This window comes from Cetorhinus maximus, chromosome 9, assembly GCF_964194155.1.
Source record: "Cetorhinus maximus chromosome 9, sCetMax3.hap1.1, whole genome shotgun sequence".
Lineage (NCBI taxonomy): Eukaryota > Metazoa > Chordata > Chondrichthyes > Lamniformes > Cetorhinidae > Cetorhinus > Cetorhinus maximus.
The window spans coordinates 20,077,777-20,103,068 of record NC_135887.1 but is presented as its reverse complement, the minus strand read 5'-3'; the positions used below and the strand labels follow the sequence as shown (position 1 = coordinate 20,103,068).

The 25,292-nt window shown below is 46.1% G+C and overlaps 1 protein-coding gene across 3 annotated transcripts; it reads right to left on the bottom strand.

The window, feature by feature from the left end:
- On the bottom strand, nt 1-25,292 carry dhx40 (DEAH (Asp-Glu-Ala-His) box polypeptide 40). 3 transcript variants are annotated; one of them, XM_078548210.1, is made up of 17 exons: nt 25,051-25,290; nt 24,404-24,549; nt 22,545-22,664; nt 21,071-21,304; nt 19,728-19,794; nt 17,368-17,499; nt 15,823-15,922; nt 13,207-13,293; nt 12,191-12,373; nt 10,049-10,129; nt 9,033-9,190; nt 7,293-7,407; nt 5,918-6,026; nt 5,629-5,723; nt 4,647-4,716; nt 2,955-3,183; nt 1-1,139 (listed from the first exon to the last, which is right to left on the bottom strand). In XM_078548210.1, the coding sequence occupies exons 1-17, from the start codon at nt 25,232-25,234 to the stop codon at nt 1,027-1,029; spliced, it is 2,223 nt and encodes a 740-aa protein (XP_078404336.1). In that variant the 5' UTR covers nt 25,235-25,290; the 3' UTR covers nt 1-1,026. The 3 variants fall into 3 exon arrangements, 2 of the variants coding, with proteins under 2 accessions (XP_078404336.1, XP_078404337.1); XR_013577504.1 differs by lacking the exon at nt 1-1,139 and adding an exon at nt 5,480-5,527 and having other exon boundaries at nt 2,956-3,183; nt 25,051-25,292; XM_078548211.1 differs by lacking the exon at nt 1-1,139 and having other exon boundaries at nt 2,956-3,183; nt 4,527-4,716; nt 25,051-25,292.

Below are 25,292 nucleotides of genomic sequence, written 5' to 3'. Positions count from 1 at the left end.
CGCTCCCTATTTAAGCAGGATTATGGATTTTAAAGATTTTAAATTTTATTCTCAATCTTAAAAAGAATTGACCATTTTTACAAAAGGTACTTATAAAACAAATATTTTTGTTCAATTTCAAACATTATAAAAATAAATCTGAGTTCAACAAAAAAGGATCACAGCACCTATTCATAAATCACAGCCTTGAAATGACTGTAATTTAATATCATCTATTTAATCTTTCTCCATTTCTGTGAAGTGCTTCAAAGCAACTGTTACATTAAAAGCACAATATAAATGTGCTTTATTGTACAAATATTAGTGCACAATAACTAACTCATATGAAGCTCCTCTGTCCAATAGACTCCAACCTGTTTAAGGCCAGTTACATGTTGAATATTTAGAAACTCAGTTTTTTTGGAAGAAAGTCAAGGTCCAGGTAGCTTTGTAATTCTCAGGTAGCAACATTAGAGGTTTTGAACTGTTTGATGCTTCTCATGCTTCAAGATGGTTAACAGCAATTGAAAAGGATTTAACAGGTATTTATATATATCAATCTTTAAAAATCTTACCTCTGCATACACTCCTTGTCAACTTTTTCCATTATAAATTCCCATGTCCACATTTATAATGGAAACTGTGCACAAAAACTGGTTATGCTGTAATAACACCTTCCTGCCAAAGGAGGCACTGCAGTGACGAGAGGACGCAATTTCAGCATGACATTTACATAGGTCCCTTAGACTATAAATGTAGTTTATGATGGAACCAAATTTTAAAAGTATGTACACATTTAAAATTTTGCCTCCACTCTAACCCCACTATCTGAGTAGTAGACCTGTCCTCAACTCCATATGTGCATTGCCACAGGAGATCTACTGGTATTCATTAATTTCCTTATGGAGATATGGAGCCTTTTTCCTTTGGAGCCTGGAAATGGTTGTGAATATGTGCATCATTCAGCCCTAGTCAGGCACTGGCATCTGGGGCTCCCGTGTGGCATCCTCATTTTCTGTCATCCCCTCTGAACCTTCACTGGCCCGTTCAGCTCTGCGACTTATCTAGCTTGCGCTGTAGGTATCGAGCCTTTGCGTCAGATATGGACTTCTCATCATTCCTCTTTTCCAGCTTCCTTAGGGCTTCTTGTAGGGCATGCTCTACAAGGGGGAAGATTGTGGAAAGTTAAACATCTCCATTTAAACCCTCAAAGCAGTACGCTCAGCATTCCTGGGCGCAGGTTAACTCTTCAGTTCTGACATTTCGAAGCTACACATGGTAAACTCCAGTAAATAAAATTTCATGCCCAGTGCATTGCTTAGAGAAGGGGAGGGGCACCCAGGTTTGTTTTCTGCTATGTGTTGAGCTGGCTGTTGTCAGATTAGTCAGTATTTGAGATACACCATTTTACCTCAGTATCTCTGGGCAAAGAAGGGCAGGGAGGGTGGGTTCAGGTAATACAACCATTATTCCTGTTCTTGATTGCTTCCAATGGGTTCTACTGGGAAGTGCGTGGATCTGCATGCAGGCATGTTTTCAAATAGCTGTACAATACTATCTGTTTAAGCTAGGAGGGAATCAGCACAAGGGCAAAGTACCAAAGGGCAGAGTACCAAAGGGCAGAAAGTACATGTGGAACTATGTACCAAGTACATTCTAGAGAGAAACGGAGATAAACTAGGATAAAAAGCAAGATAGTTTTTGTACCCAAAATCTACCAAGTACAATTTAAACAGAAATTCAGTCAAGGAATTTGGTCTCAAAATAGAAGAACGAAATTTGGGCAGTTGATCTCAAGCCTCAGAATATGTTCAGGGTATGTACTCTGCACATACAACAGAAACAATCGTTCCCTCATACGCTGTCAGCTTGGCTCCGTTGCAGGAGTCTCCGCTGACTCAGAGGGCTGTGGGCTTGGGTCTCACTTAAATCTGAGCTGACACTCAAATGCAGCACCAGGGTCTACATTATCAGAGTTGCAGCCCTTTAGATGAGATGTTGAACTGAAGCCTTGTTTTGGACATTATAGAGACCATGGTGCTATTGAAAGAGCAGCGGAGTTCTCCCGTTGTCCTGGCCAAAACTACACCTCCACCTAACATCCCCCAACATAGACTGTCCATCACACTACTTTTTGTGAAATGTTGCTCTGCAAATGGGCTGCTGCATTTGCCTGCATAACAACAATGAGTGCACCCCTCAAAAGTAATTCATTGGATGTGAAGTGCTTTGGGACATTACAGCAAGGAGCAACATAAATCCAAACCTCTCTTTTTCTCATGTTCCATCTTTATGCTGGGTTGATTCAATATTTGACAAGATTTCAAAACGATTCACCAGTATGATACCAAGACTGATTTAACTTACTAATACAGGCTGCCATGATGGCAGTTGGTGAAGGCACCGGCTGCATGGTGTGGTACCAAGCCTGATATCTTGACCTCAGCCAGGGTAGCAGTGGAGCCACTGCAGCTTGGGATGAGAATCCTGCTCCTGTTTGCCATATAATGGTCCCTGCTGCCAAATGCCAGGTGAGAATGCAATTGGGCTCAGCTGAACAGCCGGCCAACACTCCCAAATCCACCTCCTCTGCCAACTAGGAGGACAGTGGCACCAGGCACAAGGGAACACCATCCATCCAGTTCAGTCTTTTATTTATCATCGCTGGGTCAAAATCCTGGAGCTCCCTCCCTAACAGCACTGTGGGTGCACTTTCACTACACAGGCTGCAGCGGTTCAAGGCGACGGCTCACCACCATTTTCTCAAGGGCGACCAGGGATGGGCAATGAATGTCGGTCTCGGTGGTGACACTTGTGAATTCATCCTGGGAATGAAATTGTAAAAAAAAAAACTCATGCTTAGACATGAGGAACGGATACTGGAGTGAGTTACCAGATGGTAACTGCCTAAGGAATCACACCCAAGCATAGGTCACAAGGAGAGAAGGTTTGGGGGTGGGGAGCCAGCAGCTCACCTGATTGTTTTTTGGTCTTCTGTAGTGTTTTACTCTGTTGGGTGGTGCCTGTGCTCGTCTCATCCCTTGCCACACTGCTCAGCTGGTACACATCAATCTCGTGCAACTTGGGCAGCAGATCCTTCACCCACTCATAACGAACCGGGCACAGTGTCCGCACATAAACCTTAGATGTGACCATAACATCGTGAAAGATGATCCAATCGAGCTGGCTTTCTTGATCAAACAGCTGGGGACAAGTTTAAGAAAGCTAATGTAGTATTTTTAAAAATTTTCCCTTTTGAAATTTACCCTCTTCTTCCCACCTTTGTATCTCTCAACATTCTCAGCTCAAGGGAGAATCCATTCATGGATCTCTGGATCTAGCCTCTTTCCTAGCTGTCACTTCCTTTAGCCTGACAACCCACCAAGAACATTGTACTCCTTCAGTTCTGGCCTCCTCTGCATCCCCTAATTCCTTTGCCCCACCATTAGCAGCTATGCCTCCAGCTGTCTCAGCCTCTAAGGTTTGTAAATTCCATCCCAAACCTCTCCCCCTTTACGATGCTCCTAAAACCCACCCCAATGACCAAGCATCGCTTACCTGTACCCATGTCTCCTTCTTTAGCTCAGTGTCAATTGTTTTTGTTTGATAATGCTCCTGTGAAACACCATGGGACAAGGTGTGTACGATGTGGAAGGCGCTATATAAATGCAAGCTGTTGCTGCTCGGATCCCTGAACACTCCGTGGGCAAGCACACTGAGATATATCATAGAACTGTAGAATGGTGACAACACAGAAAGAGGCCATTCAGCCCATTATGTCCATGCCAGCTCCCTAAGAGCTACTCCACTAGTCCTACTCCACCGTCTTTCCCCTGCATCCTTGCAAATGTTTTCTCTTCGAATATTTATTCCAGCCCCTTTTGAAAAATATGATTGAATCTCCCTCCACCACACTCCCAGGCAGTGCATCCCAGATCCCAACCACTCGCTGCCTAAAATCATTTTTACTCATATCGTCTTTGCTTTTTTGGCCAATCACCTTAAATTGGTGCCCTCTGGTTCTCGGCCCTTCTGCCAAAGGGACCAGTTTATCTACTCTATCCAGACCCCTCCTGATTTTGAGCACTTCTACCAAATCTCTTCTCAACCTTCTCTTCTCTAAGAGAACAGCCTCAGTTTCTCCAATCTATCCTTGTAACTGAATTCCCTCATTCCTGGAACCATTCTCATAAATCTTATCTGCACCCTCTCCAAAGCCTTCACATTCTTCCTGGTGTGATGCCCAGAAATGGACACAATAGGAATTGAGGCCGAACCAGTGTCTTATAAAGGTTCACCAAAATGTCCTTGCTTTTGCGCTCTGTGCCTTCCTTTATAAAGCCCAGGATCCTGTACGTCTTATTAACCACTTTCTCAACCTGCCCTGCCACCCTCAACAATTTGTGCACGTATACCAGGATAGGGCAGCTCCAGGCTCTATCCCTAAATGAGCCAATCTCAGCCGAGGTCATGTGATAAGCCTCAACATCACTTGGGCCAGGGATTGAGGGGAAAAGGTCCACAAAGGTTTCCCAGTTTCTGTTCACCATGCGGCTGGAGGTGCCTGCGTGAGGACAGGATCAGGCTCAGCTGTGAGCATCCCTCGGTGGAAATGTTGCAAGGAGAAATAGAATTACAGATAAACCCAATAACAACGTATTACATACGACGGAAGACGGATGAATGTGGACAACTGATCCATGTCCATCCATGGTGTGAAAGGTTTTACCAACAGACCTGCAAAGGAATACATCAAGTGTTACTCTTAGCATTTATACTTTGTCAGGTTATATGTTCTTCTACATTCTGTGAACAATCTGGCACAGTCCTTTGCCATCATGTGCAATAACCAATTTTTCAGGGTCGCTGGGCAACAGTCTCAGGAGGGTGGTTTCCTTCGTTCCCTCCTTGTGAGGGGCTTGTATTGGTCACAGAGTAAACATGAACTCCTAAGTGGGATCCAGGGAACATGGAGTGAGGGAACTGGGATCTGTCAATGAAAGGATGGGAATTTTGGTCACAGATTACTAATCTGGATTTGCCAGCAATGCACACATACAGTGAATAAATTCTAAAAAAGGATCAAGTGTGTAGCTAATTTCAACTGAACAAGAATCTCTGACCATCAGATCTCCTCAGAGTTCCTCAAACCATAAGCGAGGATTAGACTTTGAACAGACAGGAGGTTTCTCTACATGTGAAAGTGGCTCTGTTTACAGCACGGTCCTCAAATCAAAGTGCTACTGAGGGGTGAGTGGATTCAACTCTGACCTTTCACTTCTGGTACAGATTCTGATCCACCCCAGAGTTATGAGATTAAAAACACCCCAAGCCTGCTAGCTGCAAGGGTCCTGTGTGAAATGAGTTGGGCGGTCTCAAAGTGGGGAACGGGGCAGGGCCACAGGATAAAAGTTTCCAGAATTTGACACAAAATTGGAGCAACAATTTCAGACAGGTTGCAGTCACAATGACGGGGCTGAGGGGAGTTGTTTCTCCTCACCTGGCTCACCCATACTTGAGCTGGGATCAGTGCCGCTGGCTCCTTCTTCTTGATGAAAGAAAAATTAAAGAAGTAAAAAAAAACAACCAGACTCACAAGGCTAGCAAGAGACAAGAATCTCCGATGATGGCAAGGAACTGCTTGCTCACCTTCTGGCCACATTGCAGAAATACCCAGCACATAAACATCTCCTCAGTAGCTCAGGCTTGGAGCCATCAAATGTCTCCACGGGGAAGTCCTTCCTCTGCAAACAACAACAGGGACATGTACCTTTTGGTTAAATTTTAAGGAGCAAGTGAGGCAGCCCAAGGGAGCGGGTGAGAGAGTGCAAACGGGCAAGCGACAGAGTGAAGGAGAGGGAAAATATATTCTTCACCGAAGGCATTTTAAAAAATTATAAGCTGAAATTGAGTTAAAGAGACACTCGGGCAATCCCACCTGTTTCAGTTTATTGAGTATTTCTTGTAGCTGTGTTTCTATACTAAATGCAGTCTTCATTGCTCGCCAGTGGATCCAATGTTCACGGCACCAGGAAGCTGGGGAGTCACTGAGGGTGAATATCACATTTGTGAGTACACAGGAACAGGGGAGCTGCAGCTGGCCAACAACGACAGAGAACAAACAGCTCCTGACAGTCTCCGCGTCGAGGGCAGTGACTCACACAGGGTTGTCTCCTATTTCATCAAAATCCCTTCCTGAGGGTGCCCTCCAGCACTTTGCCCAAGTGGCCATTCTTCATGTCCAACGATTCCCTGACAGTGAATTCTGGTGCCAATTTGACCATGGGGGCTTTGTAGCCATGCATGATTCTGTCACTCAAAGACCATACACTTTCCAGAGGTGAATAGCAAACAGAAGCTCTGATAGGTCTTCCCCCTCCCCAATGAGGTGCACTGAGTGAAATTGTAGTGCTCCTGCTGAGACCAGCTACCTCAGTGCGGACTAGTGCTTTCATGGCCTCCAAAGGCCAGCACCACATCAGGTGGTGGGTGTACCCACTAAACCCCGGTGGCACTGCAATTCCCTCTTATCAAGGTAATTTTTTCCCTCTTTTCTTGGTTTCCCTTCAGCCTGCTCTCAGACCCAATTCAAGTGTGTACAGTCAAGACAGGGTTTCTCTGGATTTTTCTACTTGGTTGCACAGGGGGCCATACGCTTGCCTCCGAGTCGTGGGTCCCATTCCAGAGACTCAAACTCATAATCCAGGCTGACACTCCCAGTGCAGTACTGAGGGAGTGCTGGACTGTCAGACGTGCTTTCAGATGAGACCCTGAACTGAAGCACCCAACATTTCCTACGTTCCAACATTGACTGCATTTCAAAAGTACTTCATTGCCTGTAATGCACTTTGGGACTTCCAGGTTCCGATAGGTGCTACAGAAATTTCAAATTATTTCTTTTTATTAATCCCTGACCTCCATTAGTATAACACAGCTAAGTCCAGGGATTCTCCACCTCCCCTATCTCCCACTAAGTAGTGCTTGCACAAGCCCAGTTAGCTCCGTACTCTAATAAAAACAAAGTGAAGGAAAAACTCAGCAGGTCTGGCAACATCTATGGAGAGAGAAACAGTTAATGTTTCTAGTCCAATATGAATCTTCATTGAAAGAGTTCCAATGAACCCACATTGGACTCGAAAAGTTAAATGTTTCTCTCTCCACAGGTGCTGCCACACTTGGGTTTTTCCAGCACTTTGTTTTTATTTCAGATCTCCAGCATCTGCAGTATTTTGATGTTATTATAGCTCTGTACTCCACCATGTCTCTCCTGGTTAAGCTGAGTCAGTCTCCCCAACTTCCCACTCCACCCTTACCTCTCTTGGCACCTCTTGAACACGTTGAGTAAGGTGACAAAGTCATTGCTGCCTCCAGCCTCCAGCGCCAGCTCCCGGTGCCTCAGCTCAGCTTCCTTCTGTTTCTCTGGGTTCCCTGTAGGATAGAGTTTAGATACTCAGCCAGCGTCCTCCTGACCAGACAGTTACATCCACCCCATGTTTTCCTTACCACTCCCGCTTTTCCTTGTTACTGTTTGAGGAGGTTTGCGATTGGTTTTCCCAATCTCATTACTGCACCTCTGTGCCGAGCTAGTCGGTGACGTGACTCCATCATCTTTCAATAAACCAACCCTGAGCTGTGACAGTGCGCCCAGAGTAGCTCTCCCTACTAACGTTCCTTCCCCTGCTGGGAGCTCACTGCTCTTCTTCATCGCTCCCCACTGTCTGCATGTTTGTGTTTCTCCTACCCGTACCCTACCATTGCCAAATCTCCGTCCTCCCTATTTTCCTGAAGGCCATGACTTTTGCCATGGCATGGTGTACCCTGGTGTTAGCCAGCCATTTCGCTGGTAACTAAGTGGTCATTCTTCATACAGGAGTCTTGTTAAGGAATCTCAACAGAGCGTGGGGGCAGGGGAGAGATGGTAGCCACACCCAATCCTGTCTGTCCCTAACCCACACCAGTGCAACAGTGGCAGTGATCAGAAGCTCCATTCCTGGCTCCTCCAATTTACCTCCTCCCCAGACCAAGACACTGAGGACAACTGTAGTAACACCACTGCCATCTGTCTGTGTTCACTCAACAACTGCATGTGTCATTTCTCTCTGTATTGTGCACGTGACCAGCAGTATTTGGAGCCTTAAAGCAATTGTCACATATACCATTTACTCTCAACAGTGTTTTCCCACATTAAATTGCTGAATCATCCAGTCACCAATGTCAATTCCTTTGGATGAACTCTCATCCTGAGTCAGAAGGTCGTGGGTTCAAACCTCTCTCCAGAAACCTGAGCCCATAACCTAGGCAAGTGCAGTATTGAAGGAGTGCTGTATTGTCAGAGAAATTAAAGTGAGGTCTGTCCAGGTAGATGATAAAAATTCTGTTTAAAGTATAATAGGTGGGACAGGGCAGGGTAGGGAGGGAAAGATGGTGGCGTAGTGGCAATGTCACTAGACTAGTAAATACATAGGCTCAAGTTAATTCTCTAAGGACGTGGGTTCAAATTCCACCACAGCAGCTGGTGGAATTTAAATACAATTAATAAATCTGGAATATAAAGCTAGTCTCATGATGGTGACCATGACAACCATCATCGATTGCTGTAAAGGCCCATCAGATTCATTATTGCCCTTTCGGGAAGGAAATCTGCCATCCTTACCTGGCCTGGCCCACATGTGACTCCGGACCCACAGCAATGTGGCTGACTCTTAACAGCCCTCTGAAATGGCAGAGCAAGCCACTCAGTGCAAGGCCAATTAGGGATGGGCAACAAATGCTGGCCTTGTCAGTGACACCCACATCCTATGAAAAAAATAAAGAAAAAAAAGTTCTCCTGATGCGCTGACCAACATTCCTCCCTCAACCAACACCAAAAACACAACTTGCATTCATATAGCACCTATAACGTAGCAAAATGTTTGTGAATTAATCATCTGTCTCACTGCTGTAAAACGGCTGCCACCTTCTTCCATATAACAGTGACTACAGTTCAGTTGTTGGGACGACGTGTGTGTAAATTCAGGTTCTTGCTCGAGGCCATTCTTCAGCTCCATTTTTACCTGGTCGAATGAAAACATTTTCCACTGAAAGCAGAGAAGCCACCGGAAGCAAAAGACATTCGCACCCAATCGCCGCGGCTTTTATCACCGCCCGTGTCAGAGACAGCAGGAGAGGAAACTCCACCATCAGCCGCCCGAGTTCGGTCACACAGCCTGTCCTGAGAAGGGGAAGGAGAAACAGAGACAAGAAATGACTCAAAAAACCGAGGCCCGTTTACTCTTCCAGGTGGATGTTAAAAATCCAAAGACGCTATTCCAAGAAGGGCAGGGGAATTCTCCCCGGTGCCCTGGCCAATACTTATTCCTCAACCAACATCCCTAAAACAGATTATCCAGCCAATATCTCACTGCTGTTTGTCGGAGCTTGCTGTGCACAAATTGGCTACCGTGTTTGCTATATTCCAATCGTGCTTTGGGCCTAAGGTCATGAAAGGCGTTACGAAAATGTAAATCATTCTGCCTTTATGTTTTCAGGAGGAAAGTTAATGGGGACCTGTCAGCCAGGGTTAAATGACGCCCTTCAATGAGTTCAGGGCCATTAAGGAGAGAGCATGGAGGTCCCCAATGGGTATGCTGTTGTATTACTGATTAGCATTCACCCCATGTGCCTCAGGTTAGATTCCCGGTCTCGAAAGTGCCAGCTGCCTTCAATGATGGGGAGGCAGCTACAATTTGCCTCCAAGTCCTGGGGGCGGGACTGGGTTAGCTATAAGCTAGGGTTCCTCAAATAAAATCAGAACATGTCAGAAATACACCAACAGTTATTTAGCAACTGCAAGAGAATGTTAGTATAACAATTTGGGTAGGTTTTTGGTCAAAGTGGCCAAATGTCAGCTTGGTTCAGTTGGCAGCATATTTTACCCAAGTCAGAAAATTGTGGGTTCAAGCTCAACTCCAGAACATAAGCACATTATCCAGGCTGACGCTTGCAATGCAGCACTGGAGGAGGCCTACACTGGTGCTCTTTACGTGAGTTGCTAAACTGAACACAGTCAGTGGTGGGGTCACTCACTCACCTGTCAATGGCATCATTCTGGTAGAGCTTCTTCAGCGCCTCCAGGATATGCCTCTCCTCTGGACTGTCAAGGTATGGAAACCTAGGGAGTAACCAAACAAACATCAGGAAGAGTGGAAACATCCATGAGAACGATATTCTCTGTCAGCTTCCCCTGTGGTGGATGGTTAAGTGAGACAGTTGACTGTGTGAGTTAGTGCCAGGCTGCACCAATCTGGGAGACTCCATCTGTATTTGATCTCAGTCTACAGGATGCTCTAATTGGCTTTTCCTTGTTGTCTTGGAGGGGTGAGGTCTGTTTAGGGTCAACTACAGTAGCTGATCTGATTTCATTGATTTCATACCTGAGCCAATAGGCTCTGCAATAATCCTGATGACAATTAGCTTTTCTCACTGTGGGAGCCCGGACACGTAGACCTGTCGCTCCTTTGCGCTCTGGTCTGGATAATCCTCCTAACCAGAGTGGGTTAGTCTTAGCTGGACAAATGGTGCAAGATTTACCTTACCAGTGCTCTTTGCTGTTAAGATGCCATTTTAGCTGGTTAGCCTCAGCAGGACCCTCAGCTCTGCCAGCTGGCCCCTCAAACCTCCAGGCTTGGGTTTTTTTTATTCATTCATTCACGGGATGTGGACGTTGCTGGCTAGGCCAGCATTTATTGCCCATCCCTAGTTGCCCTTGAGAAGGAGGTGGTGAGCTGCCTTCTTGAATCACTGGAGTCCATGTGGTGTAGGTACACCCGCAGTGCTGTTAGGGAGGGAGTTCCAGAATTTTGACCCAGCGACAGTGAAGGAACGGCGATATATTTCCAAGTCAGGATGGTGAGTGGCTTGAAGGGAACTTCCAGGTGGTGGTGTTCCCATCTATCTGCTGCCCTTCTCCTTCTAAATGGAGTGGTCGTGGGTTTGGAAGGTGCTGTCAAGGTTGATCAAGCCCCGATGGGGAGTCTGCACTTCACACCAGGCAAAGGAAAAGTCTGGCGGTTGGCAGGCGTAATTTCCCCGGAGACTCTTGGTGCACACAGAAACGGAGGCAACCAGTTGATAACAAAATAAAATGTCCTTGGTGCCCCTCAGAGGTGGAAGAGAGGAAAGTTAGCTAGAAATCCAACAATGCATCACTAACCAATGATACCTGCTGGAATGTGCGTGTGAAATGGACACCTGGAGGGAACACGAGTGTAATCAGCTGTGATGCCTTCCATAGTCGGTAATCCTGCTGCTACTTGCTCATGAAAAATGGCCAGTGGGGTGTGGTAGCTTCAGGAGACAATATTCAGATGGACGAATTTCCCAAGCTCATTGGCATATCATTGGTTGATGAAATCCATCCACAAATCTCTCGGCAGAAGACAGCTCACAAGCTCAGTCCATTACAGTGCAAATTGTCAATCTGTTCAAATTGTCAAAGTCGGGGCTGCCAGGGAGGCAATGAATAGAGGGCGAGAAACTCCTCAAAGAGAGGGGAAGCAGTTGGGGCTGGACTCTGAAGCTTGACTACGTTTATCATATAGTTATAATATTGATGTAAAGAGAAATCACTTTGTGCTAGCACTACAGTTCTACAGTCAATGCAGCTTTGAAAGAACCGCAGGCTAGTGCCCTCAGCAGTGAGATCCTGCATGATGTGGGAAGCTGTAGCTGTGAGGACCATAGACCTGTCAGCCAGGGTTAAATTATGCTCCTCAATGAGTTCAGGGCCATTAAGGAGAGAGCATGGAGGCCCTACAGCAGGCAGAATCAATTACATGGCCCGTTTCTTTTTAATTAACCCCCACCTTCTACATGTAAGCCCTCAGTGAGAAAAGTGTTCAACATGAGAGAATGGGAAAGGATTTGGTTCACTGAGATTCTACTTTATGGAAGTGAATCAGAAAAGGTGGGGTCCAATGGAATTCTATACAATGGGAGTGGGTGAGAAGGGGTTTGGTCCATTGGGATTCTACACAGCAGAATGGAATGCGGTTTGGCTTATTAAGATTCCACAGTAACCGGAAGGTCTCTGAAGCTGCTTTTCTCTAACTGGTTACTACAAAATACACAGTCCCTATTTCCACACTTCACTCATGTGTAAAGATACAGATTCCAGACAACACCCTCCAGAAAGGGAGGAGGAGGAATAAGAATGGTTTCTGAACTACTTTACCCAATAACATTGTTTACTCCGAGACACTTCAGGGTAAGGATCACGGAGGTTAAACTTGTTCTCTGGATCTCTGGTACCATGTGATCAGGCATGCACATCTCCCAGAATTGTTTGCTGTAGATCCTATAGCATTTCCCAGCAGATGTCCTTCCAGCTCTTCCTGCTCGTTGCACAGCTTCACTCCTGCAACAGGCAAATGCAAGGGGATTAGGCTTTGAACTATTCTGCAAATAATCCTCAGTGTGCTAAGAATTACGCTGACAACCAATTTAAGATTGTCAGTTGGGCTCGCAGTGTGATGCATCTGTGTGTACTGGAAGCTACATATATTCATACACAGGGTCCTGTTCTTTGCAGGCAGAAAGAACATGTCCATACATTGCACCTGTTTCAACTAAACAAAATAAGTGACAGCCATTCGCTGACTCATTCCTCGGGCCAATATCTTGACCAATCAGGATTAAGCTGCCAGGTTTAAATTTCAAACAATGCTTGGCAGTTAACTGTCAGTCACCATCAGTGGTGCATTCTCCATGGCAATGCCACTTGCCAACCAATCAGCACTCTCTTCACATACAGTATAAATTGTTGTCTTCCCCTTATATTGGTATTCTTGTGAGTCCTGATGAATGCAAGACGAAAAGCTTAAACATGTCTCTTTTTTTCAGCAATAAAAAGAACTTTCACCTTAAACAATATTTGAGCTTTTCCCAGTGCAAATATCTGAAAGTGATGCGTTAAGGAGCCAAAATAATCCTTTCTTTCTTAGTACCAACTGCTAATTTTAAATGGTATTTACATTTTATGTACAATAAGAATGAATAGGAAGGGGTTTGATCTATTGAATTCCTACTCCATATGAATGAAAAGGTGGGATTTGCCCCATTGGAATTCTGTTCTATTGGAGTGAATAAGAAGGTTTTGGAACATTGGGATTCTATAGAATGAGACTCATCGGGAACAGACTGAAATTCTGTCTACTTGGAATGAATTTTAATTATTTTTTTGAAACTTACTTTGAGATTGGAACCACCTCCAGTATGTCAAGTCCAACCCGCGGATTGTGATTCAGCTGTTTTACAAAGCCACAGTCTACAACATACCTGTAATTAAAGAGATGAGAAGCCTGTTATTCAACATTACACAACCAGCAACTAGCCCCAATCACAAAATGCAGTACACGTTGCCTGATAATGTACAGTCTGGGTGAAGGGATACTTAATTCTATTAGAATATTTCAGGGGAAGAACTAAATCTCTCAATCCTTGGCTGAACTCCAGTTCTATCCTGCTATATGTTTGAGTTGTAATTCCGGAGTCTATCATCTGGCTTACCAGTAAATAAACTTTTTAATTGATAGATAGATAGAACTTGCATTTATATAGCATCTTTCACAATCTCAGGGTGTCCCAAAGTGCTTTACAGCTAATGAAGTACATTTGGGGTGTAGTCACTGCTGTAACGTAGGAAACACAGCAGCCAATTTACACATAGCAAGGTTCTAAAAACATGTAATGATGTATGATCAGATATTGGCCCGTAATGTCCATGGAGTGGCTGAGTCAGAATGCCACTTCGCTCTTACTTACATGCCTGGAAGTGAAGCCGCTCCATTCTCACACAAACTTCCAACTCAGGCCAGGTGATACAGTCTAGTTCCTGATGCCTTGTACTGAAGATTGGAGAGTTGGAGGTAAGGGATTCACGCCCCCTTTTTTACAGCACTAGCTGCTGTAAAGCAGGTAAATTTAAAGGACCAGCCACTTTGAGAAACCAGGGAAAAGGTAAGTGGATTGGGGGGGTGGGAAGCTGGAGGAGGCGGTGGGTGGGTGGGGGGATCGGGTGGTCAGTGGAGGGAGGATCATGTGGTCAGTGGTGTGGTTTCGGGTGGACAGGGGGAGCTTCAGGTGGTGAGGTCAGTGGCGGGGGGGGGTCAGGTTGTCAGGGGTGTGGTCAGTGGGGGGGGTTTGGGTGGTCAGGGGGTGTGGCCAGTGGGGGGGGGGATTCAGGTGGTCGTCAATTATCGGGCTTCGGGTGGTGCGTGGGGGGGCTTCGGGCGGTGCGTGGGGGGGCTTCGGGCGGTGCGTGGGGGGGCTTCGGGCGGTGCGTGGGGGGGCTTCGGGCGGTGCGTGGGGGGGCTTCGGGCGGTGCGTGGGGGGGCTTCGGGCGGTGCGTGGGGGGGCTTCGGGCGGTGCGTGGGGGGGCTTCGGGCGGTGAGTGGGGGGGCTTCGGGCGGTGAGTGGGGGGGCTTCGGGCGGTGAGTGGGGGGGCTTCGGGCGGTGAGTGGGGGGGTTTCGGGCGGTGAGTGGGGGGGCTTCGGGCGGTGAGTGGGGGGGCTTCGGGCGGTGAGTGGGGGGCATTAGGTGGTGAGGAGGGTGGTCAGTGGGGGAGTCATCAGTGGAAGGGGCAGTCTTTGGTGGGGGTCAGGTCATCAGTGGGGTTTGCTGGTCAGTCAGGGGGTATCAGTGAGGGGGTTCCAGAGGTCAGTACGGGGGAGTCGGGGGTCAGTGAGGTAGGGTTAGTGGGGGGGCTTGGGAGGTCAGGTGGCCAGCAAGGGGTGGGGAGGGTATTTGGGAGGGTCCTGTAGGGGGCTGGGAGTTCCGTGGGAGTTCAGCAGGATGGTCAAGATGGTCCTGTAGGGGATAGTTGATGGTTGTGGGGGGGTGCGCGGTGCGGGGTGTTTATTGGGGGTTGTGGTGTGGTCGGGGAGGTCGGGGTCAGTACTATAATTACCCATAAGTTAGAAGTGGTTTTAATTCTTCTAACTTTTTCTGGGTAACTATTACTGTAGGACAGTCCAAACCGTCTGAAGTTTGAGATTTAAGTTGCACTTTCAGATGGTTCCCATTGCAGAGCAATTGCCCAACTGAACTTCCCAGGCAATTGCCATGCAAACCTTACCGAGGAACTTCCAGGGGGTTTCCCCAGCACGTCTTCAGGGTTCCTCCCAGTTATGACACCCCAGAGCTCAGGGGTTATGGGCCAATCTGTCTTAATGGTTTTGCTTGAGGAATACATTTGGCCAGGATACAGCTGAGAAACTTCTTGCTCTTTTTTCAAATAATGTCATGAGATGGTAGATAAGGGCCTCTGTTTAATGTCTCAACAAAAGATGGCACCTCTGACAGTGCAGCACTCTCTCAGTACAACACTGAAGTATTCACTTTGATTATGCGCTAGAGTCTCTGGAATGCTTTCCCTTTCAGTTGGCAGAGTTCCCTCAGCACTGTTTAATAGGTTGGGGCACCATCCTGTGCTGGAACTTGACAGACACATTCATTAACATGTTGTTAAAGGGTCTGACCAAAGGTTCAGTTGACAAAGCCAGCAGCTATACAGAAGAAATTGACCAGTGCTCCTGCTTCTTCTCATTAGTCAATGACCTCTTTTGGAAAGTTAATGTGGGCATGATAGGCAACAGGTTTGATCTGTTCAATAACTCCCCCCTATGTCCAAACAGCATCAATGCTCAGTCTAGATTTGTGTGTGATTTTCCAGTGTCACGAGGTACTGTAGAGAGGTAGGCTGATGGTGTCTCTGGATCCTCAATATGTCAGTACCTTTGAAAGAGAGGTCGAGATGATCGAGGGTAATTAGGTGCAGACAATAAATTCAAGCTTGCACTTTGTTACCTTATTCCGTCAATGGTCAGGGAAGTGGCTGCAATATTAGTAGCAACAACGCATTTCCTGATGTGGGGTGGAGCAGGAAGAAAAACCTTTCTCTGCTGATCTGAAGGAGAAATCACAGTTGGGATTGAGATCAGAGAATCCTACATGCCAACTAAAACAGTGCTTCCACAGTCGGATGCAGTTTGTTATTAGCTTAACCGTCTGCCTGAGAGAGACTGTCAGTGCTGGGCATGGATATATTTTTTATCCCTGTGCCCCCATCAAACAATTCCAACCCAGGGTTAGATACAGAGTAAAGCTCCCTCTATACTGGCTCCATCAAACACTCCCAGGACAGGTACAGCACAGGTTAAGATACAGGGTAAAGCTCCCTCTATACTGGCCCCACCAAACACTCCCATGGCAGGTACAGCACGGAGTTAGATACAGAGCAAAGCTCCCTCTATACTGACCCCATCAAACACTCCCATGGCAGGTACAGCACAGGTTAGATACAGAGTAAAGCTCCTTCTGCACTGTCCAAATAAACCCTCCCATTGCAGGTACATCACCAATCAGATGCACAGTAAAGCTCCCTTTAGTGAGTGTGTGCTCAACGACTTGAGATGAGAAGTCTATATTGCACCAAAGCAATTCTCTCCATTTTCCACAGGAGCCAGTCTCATGAGCTCTCAGAGTTACACCGAGAATTTATCAGTTTATGCAAGGGACCGATGTCGGCCAATAACCAGATGGAAACCACTGCAAGCTCCTTTCACTGAGAAGCTACAGAGACAGTGAAAGCGTGGGAGGGGGCATAATTCACCATATCTGTGGAATCTGAATTACAACTCAGGTCCCAGGGTTGAAACGACAGCGTGTAACACGTGGTACCTCCCAGTAACTCCTACTTTACAATCTGCAGCGGGGAGACAGTTTTTCTAAATTGGTGAAGATGCTTAAATTTTAGACCCAGTAGGTCCAACATTATAAATTTCACAATCTGTTTGAGATATTCCTACTTTTAATAAGTAGGTGATCCCCATCACACGTTCAAAGCAACCGTTAGTTGCTTTTGCCCTTACGTGACTTTCCTTTTCTCCTGCTTTTCCAATGACCCATCTCTTGTCTGGCCAAGAGGGAAATGACTAAAGTTCAGGCACCTTTTCCCACATATTGAGTCCTCAGGCCCAGCTACGTCAATGATGGAGACACAAATTAGGAGCCAAGGCTTCACCCATAGCAGGTGGGACAATGAAGGACAGTCGAGCCATCCCACACGGCAGGAACTTAATGGGCGAAATTTTACGGCAGTGGGATTTTACATTCCCGAAGCCAATGAGAATGTCTCGCTGCATTTTACAGCCCCGTCCTCGCCAAAACGGGGCTGTAAAATTCTGCCCAATGTGACTGCCCTTGTATTTTTCTGTCAGTGTTCTGGAGCAGATATTCAACTCACCCTTGACCCACAGACTGTGAGTGAGGAGACCACAGACAGAGAAGCGAAGAAAGTGAATTACAAAAAGACATTCTTTTTTAAAATACTTTTTTTGCTATTGGCATTACCTGTTGACATAGACCCATATAGTGGCAGTATGAGCAGCCCTTCGACCGATCTATCCCTCACATCATATTGGTAATCAATTGATTCTCCCTTCTGGAAAAGCAAGTCACATGCTCGCTCAATCTCAGACTGCCCTATAAAATGAAAATGGTTAAGTGGCACATGTTGGGACTCGTCCAATGCAACAGAACATTTTAAATCATAGAAACTTACAGCACAGGAGAATGCCACTCGGTCCATTATGCCTGTGCTGGCTCTTTGAAAGAACAGTCGTGCTTACTCCCATGTCCCTGCTTTTCACCTGCAATCATGCAAAATTCTTCATAATTCAGCGTGTGTTCAACTCTCTTATAAATTTATGGATTCACCTTCCACTACCTTCTCAGGTCCCAACATCTCAGAGTGAACTCATTTATCATCACCCTTTAGATTTTTTACCAACGATTTTAAATCTATGACCTCTGGTTATTACTCCACATGTGAGGGAAATGGCTTAACTCTATTAAGACCTATTTAGAAAACCTCTATTTGGTCACCTCTTAATCTTCACTGTTCAAAAGAAAATTGGGTACTAATTTTTTTATTTGATCATGGGATGTGGGAGTCACTGGCTGGGCCAGCATTTATTGCCCGCCCCTAATTGCCCTTGAGAAGGTGATGAGCTACATTCTTGAACCGCTGCAGTCCTTGAGGTGTAGGTACTGTAGTATAAGTGTATCTAACATAGCAAGGGTTAATGCGAGACTGGGAAACAGCACCGCCCACATGTGATGTAAAGAGACACATAACCCAAGACCAGAGTCAGTTGTAGACTGGACAGAGACCTGCGTTGAAGCAAGGGTGGAGCTAGTTCATAGTTTGGGCTATTCCCTGTTTTTTTTCTTTATTCTTTCATGGGATGTGGGCGTCAGTAGCAAGGTCAGTATTTGTTGCCCATCCTTAATAGTTCTTCAGCTGAGTGGCTTGCTTGGCCATTTCAGAGGGCAGTTAAGAGTCAATCATATTGTATATATGTACATAGTTACGTGCTACCAATAAATACAATGTTCAACCAAACAAGACTTGGAATCTCTTCATGAAGCCTACTGAACATACCACATATACACTCTCAGTGCTGTTAGGGAGAATGTTCCAGGATTTTGAACTTACAAAAGAAATTAATTTCTAATATATATTCATCCATAAGATGTGGGCATCACTGGCAAAGCAGGCATTGATTGCCTATGCCCCAAGTTGCCCTTCTGAATGACTTCCTAGGCCACTTTTGAGAGCTGTCAAAAGTCTACCACGTTGGTATGGGACTGAAGTCACATATTGACCAGACCAGGTAAGGATGACCTGTTTCCTTCTCTAAAGGATATGAACCAGGTGGGTTTTTACCTCAACCTGAAAGTTTCATGGTCACTGTTACCCCTACCATCTTTTTATTCCCTTCCTTTTTTTGTTAAAAGGTGAAAAGTTGCTCAAATCCAAAATGGTTGACAGAAGCTACAAGGGTTAATTTAAAAAAAAGTAAAAGTCAGAAAAAAATTTGAATAAATAAATGAAGACAGAAAACACAAAATGAAAACTAAAATATTGAACAGAATTATTTAAAATCCATAAGTTTATGGTAAACATCACATCATAAAACTATCCTTGACATTGAGGTCATTTTATTAGTCTAAATCGCAGTGTTACTCCACGCGCAGGACCTGAAAATTTCATAAACTGACTCAGGGCATAGCCACCTGCACGGGACAGCAATGTAAGAGTTAAGGGTGGTGCAAATTCCATGGCTTTCATGAACTCAGATGTCCCAAGCCGCTTTGCAGCCAATGAAGTATTTTGGAAAGGTTGTAATGTAGGAAATGCGGCTGCTAAAGTGCACATTGCACTTGCATAAAGGTTCCAAAAAGAGCAATTTGATAATGACCAGTTAATCTGTTTAAGTCATGCAGTTTGTGGGATAAATATTGGCCAGGGCCACAGGGAGAACTCCCATGGGCTTCTCCATATAGAGCTGTGGGATCTTTTACATCCACCGGAGGGAGCCTCAGTTTAACATCTCGTCCAAAAGATAGCACCTATGGCAGCACCCCAGTGCTGCACTGAAGTGTCAGCCTAGATTATGTGCTCATGTCTCTCAGGCTTGAACCCATCACCCTGACTCAGAGGCAAGAGTGCCACCCACTGAGTCATGATGACCTAGCCTAACATGATAACAGGAATTTTCCAAGACTGCAGCTAGCAAAAATATGCACATGGCTGATAAACACAAAAGGACATCAAAGCTGACAACTTCAGTTCCTTTGTCTGCCTTGCTCTATAGTGTGGAGGGATAATCTGATAGGCTGAATCAGCCCATTACACTGTGACTCACCTGTTAAAAACACCAGGATGTCTCCTTCCGATTCATTCATGTGAATGTCCAAAGTGACATTTACAACCTGGAAATGAGGAACAAGGCAGGATTGAGACATTCAGCAAACACTGTGGTTTAGAAAGAAAGAACTTGCATTTATATGGCGCTTTATCGCATTCCCAGGGCATCGCAAGAGTTCTTCCCAGTCAATTAAGTTTGCAGTGCCATTACTGTCATGGCGGCAAGTTTGTTAGCCTATTTCATACGGCAAGGTCTCAGAATTAGATAAACGACCAACAGAGATAGAAGGCCAGTTAACCCAAGTTCTTGGTGCTGCTGGTTGAGGCAAAAATACTTTTTCCCTTTATTCTTTCATGGGATGTGGGCGTTGCTGGCAAGGCCAGCATTTGTTGCACATCCCTAATTGCCCTTGAACAGAGTGACTTGCTAGGCCATTTCAGAAGGTAGCTAAAGTCTATAGGTCAGAACTGGTAGGGAAGGTAATCTGCCATCCCTAAAGGACATAAGTGAACTAAATGGGTCTTTATGATGATCAATGATAGTTTCATGGTCACCATTACTAAGACAAGCTTTATATTCCAGATAGAGTAAGTGAATTTAAATTCCACCAGCTGCCATGGGAGGATTTGAACCCATGTCCCCAAATCATTAGCCTAAACCCCTGGATTACTAGGCCAGTGACATTACTTCTACGCTACCATCTCTCCAGGGCGCCATCATGCCAGGACAACAACAACCTACAGTTATGTAGCACAATGTGATATAATTTAAGAATCCATCCCAAAACGATTCCCAGGAGCATATTCAGACAAAAAGTGACACCGGGCCAGAGGAGGAGATAACGTGATAGGCAACTAAAAGTTTCGTTGAAGAGGTTGCCTTTAAGGAGTGTTTTAAGGGAGGATGGAGAGACAGAGAGGCCGAGAGATTTAGGGGAGGGAATTTCAGAATTTGGTGCCTAAACGGTTGAAGGCACAGGTGCCAAAGGTGGGGTGATGGAAGTGAGCGATGCACAAGAGCTCAGAGTTAAAAGAATGAGAAAACTCCCTAATAATCTTCCATAAATGCGATGGCAACTTTTACACCTAACCAAACAGGCAGACAGAGCTTTGGCTTAACGTCTCACCCAAAGGACTGCACCTCGGATAATATAGCTTTCCCTCTGCACTGGAGTTTCAACCTAGATTGAGTCCTGAAAGCAGCAGCTTCTAATTTAAAAACATGAAAGTTGTTAAACACTCAACTATACTCCTCCCCTGCCACCATAAAACAGACCAGCTCAAATCGGGAGGTTGAGATGTGCTCACATTGATATATTGGAGTAGGTAATTAGGAGTCACCTCTTTAACAAACCCTGAGCTCTCTTTGTCTTTCGGTCCAATCAGGTTGCAGAATAGTTCCTTGACAGGGTAAGTCCTGCCAGACAGATGGCAGACGGGACAGCCACCCAGAAATTCCGAGAGTTTCTCGGTGTCCAGTGTGGCTGACATCACGATGACTTTTAGGGGAACCTTGTGCTCTTGTGACGATGGCACCCACGTCGACAGGGACCTGAGCAAACCGAAGAGAATATCCTGAGAGAAGAAAGAACACTGCGTTAGGAAAAATGGTTTGGCACAATAAACCCTGCCTATTATCACAATTCTACGCAAATGGGGTTGACTTCCTCACCACCTCTGTGGTAAACCAGATGAGCACAGGTGGGTGCTTGCCTGTGATAGATGCCAGCCCTGCATTCACATCTGTCGATTTCATTGGGCAAACACACCGCCATGTGTGGATGTCAAGGGTCTTCAAGGGGATGCAGAGGAGATTTACCAGAATGGTATCAGGAATGAGGGACTTAGAGTGATTGGAGAAGCTGAGATTGTTCCCCTTAGATCATAGAAAGATAAGGGGCGATTTAATAGAGGTTTTCAAAATCCTGAGGTATTTTGACAGAGTAAATAAAGAGAAACTGTTTCCACTGGCAGATAACCAGAGGACACAGACACAAGACTTTGTAAGAAGAACTAGAGGAGAGATGAGAAATTATTTTACACAGCGAGTTATGATGATCTGGTAGGTGCTGCCTGAAAGGTTGATGGAAGCAGATTTAATAATGATCTGGATAAATACTTGAAATGGGAAAAAAGCTGCGGAGTGGGCTAATTGGACAGCTCTTTCAAAAGAGCTGACACAAGCATGATGGGCTGAATAGCCTCCCCTTCTGTGCTATACAATTCTACAAACTGACACCTAAGAGACTGCACGATTCCAGGTTCAATGTGGAATTTGCTGATTTCAGCCTTTGCCGCAGCTGAGAGTCTCCAATGAGCCTAATGAGAAATGGCAGCTGTTTTTAAAAATTAATCCTCACTGCTGGCATGGCCCATCTCTAGTTGAACTGCTGCAGTCTGGGCAGTGAAGACGCTGCCATGGTGCTGTTAGGTAGAGTGTTCCAGAATTCTAACCCAGCGGCGAGGAAGGAATGGCCAATTCATGTCCAGGTCTGGATGGTGCATGACTCGGATGTGGTGGTGTTCCCACGCACCTTCCACCCTTGCCCTTTGAGGTGGCAGAGGTCGTAGGTTTTGGAGGTGCTGCTGAGTTTCTGTACACACTGCAGCGATGATGCAGGTCCAGGGGTATGGGGCTGGGTGTGGGGGGGAAGGTGCCTGCACAACTGTACCTCAGAATAAAACAATTGTGCAAGGAGCTTATGGTGCGGCAGAGAACTACATTAGTTACAAAAATAAAGTTCCCATTTAAAATCCAACACTCCCGTCACTAACCATACCAGACAGAATCTCCAAGAGCAAAATGTCACGTAACTGTGCTGAGGCTCCTCTCGTGGGCCTCGTCCAGTATGATGATGCTGTACCGACTGAGATGTGGGTCCTGAAGGATCTCGCGCAGCAAGCAGCCGTCGGTCATGTACTTTATCACAGTCTCCTGGGAAGAAAGCAGTCAGTCAATACACAGTATTTACAGCACAGAAACAGGCCATTCGGCCAAGCAGGTTTATGCCGGCGTGTCTGCTCCACACAAGCTTCCTCCCAGTGAGGAGACAGAGGCGCAGTAATGTCACTGGACTAGTAATCTAGAGGCTTTCTGGGGAAGAGAATTACACAAAAAATTTTCTCCACATCGCTGTCTTAAAAGGGAGACCCCTATTTTTAAGCTGAGTCTCCTAGCTCTAGTCTCTCCCACAAGAAACATCCTCTCTGTATCCATCAAGTCCCCTCAGGATCTTCTGTTTCAATAAGATCACCTCATATTTTTCTAAACTCCAATGGGTATAGGCTCAACCTGTTCAACCTTTCTTCATAAGATAAGCTCCTCATCCCAGGAATGAGTCAAGTGAACCTTCTCTGAACTGCTTCCAACACAAATTTATCAGTTTTCAAATAAACAGACCGAAACTGTACACAGTACTCCTGTACACCTGCAGTAAAACTTCCCTATTTTTGAGGCGACGGTGGCAAAGTGGTAATGTCACAAGTAATCCAGAGACCCAGGTTAATGCCCTGGGGACATGGGTTCAAATTCCACTGCAGCAGGTGGTGGAATTCAAACTCAATTAATAAATCTGGAATTGAAAGCTAGCCCCAGTAATGGTAACCATTACAACTATCATCAACTGTTGTAAATACCCATCTGGTTCACTAATGCCCTTTAGGGAAGGAAATCTGTCATCCTTACCCAGTCTGTCTGGCCTACATGTGACTCCAGACCCACAGCAACGTAACTCTTAACTGCCCTCTGAAATGGCCTAGCAAGCCACTCAGCTCAAAGGGCAATTAGGGAAGGGCAACAAATGCTGGTTTTTCCAGTGATGACCACATCTGATGAACAATTACAGGATCTTCCATTCTCCTTGCAACAAACAACAACATCCCATTTGCCTTCCTAATCACTTGTTGTACCTGCATACCAACTTTTTGTGATTCATATATTAGGACATCCAGATCCCCCTGTACCACCAGGTTCTCTCCATTTAAATAGTATACTGCCTGTAATAGTACAATCACTGTAGATCTTCCTTGCAGCTTCTCCAGTGTCACAGCATCTATTTGTGACCAGAACTGCACACAGTGCGGTCGAACCACGGAGGCAAGTGTTCTAGATTTCTACTACCTTTTGTGTGAAAAAATGCTTCCCGATTTTGCTTCTGAAGGGCTTAGCTCTAATTTCAAGATTAGATCTCCGCGTAAAAAGTATGGCCAAGAACAAGAGAGCAAAAAAACACGAGAAAGGTGGACACCCCAAGCAACAGAACTTTTAGGTTAGGAAAAGCAGCAACAAGTGGCCATCAAAATCTGTAAAGAGAATAGCAGTAGAGAGATGAGAGACAGAGGTGTAAACACTTCACACTTTTCAATGAACTCTTCAGGCAACCCCCAAGGACTGCACAGAACCAAGGCTGCTCAGGTTCAATCTCAAGCAGTTCTGCAGTGACATTCATAAGAAATAGGAACAGGAATTGGCCTTTCGGCCCCCTTGAGCCTGCTCCGTCTTTCAATAAGATCAGGCCAGGTCCTCAACCTCAGCTACACTTTCCACACTATCCCCTCATCCCTTAGTGTCCAGACATCTGTTGATCTTTGACCTCTATCCTGATCAGCAAACAAGCTCGGTCAACGTCCTTTCACACAGGAAAAGTAAATCGTGTCCATCTGGTGACCTCTCACCTCGGAGGTGCAGTCATCAAAGCGAACCTGGTAGCCCACTCTCTTTCCCAGAGTGCAGTTCATCTCCTCTGCTACTCTGAGAGCCACGGAAATGGCAGCGACCCTCCGCGGCTGTGTGACCCCGATGGCTCCATGCCTTCCGAGTCCTGAGAAACCAGGGAAGGGGTGGGGTGGGGAAGGAAAAGGTTCACAAGTAAAAATCGGAAATTGCAAAAGCAAACTACCAGCTGTGCGCTTCTCAAGAAGAAAAAACAGAAACATTAACAGCCTGCCCCCCAACCCTGACACAGGAAACCTTCACCGGATATGTTCGGCGTCTCTGACTCCCACAAGAGCTTAGACTGTGTCACAGCTGTTCAACTGCAGAGGGCATCACACCCTAACCAAAGGTGTCAGCCATGGCTCAGTGAGTAGCAATCTCACCTTCGAATCAGGAAGCCATGGGCTCAAGTCCCATTCCAGAGATTTGGACATATGCCTTCAGCACATGATCTGGAGGCCACCCCCACCCCCACAGCTCCGGAGTCCGTCACCCCCTCTCCTCACAGGTTTCCCCTTCTCCACCCTCCCCCCCTCCCTCCCAGAGCGTCCCTTAATTTTCTTCCCGAGGTTTGGTAACTCTGGGGAAAGGCTCTATAGGAATATACCTGCCCGGTACAGATACTGCGGTAACTGTGTGGTTTTCCCACTGCCCGTTTCTCCGGTCACGATGAGGAACGGATGGTCCCTGACCGCCTGAACCAGCCGTTCCCTGTGCCGGTGGATGGGCAGCGACCCGGACCCGGCTCCCCTTGGGGACGGACCCTCTCCTTCCCCGCTCTCCCGGGGCATCCTGCCTCAGTCCCCTTCACTGAACAATGGCTCCTCTCTCGCTCTCTCCCCCCCTCAC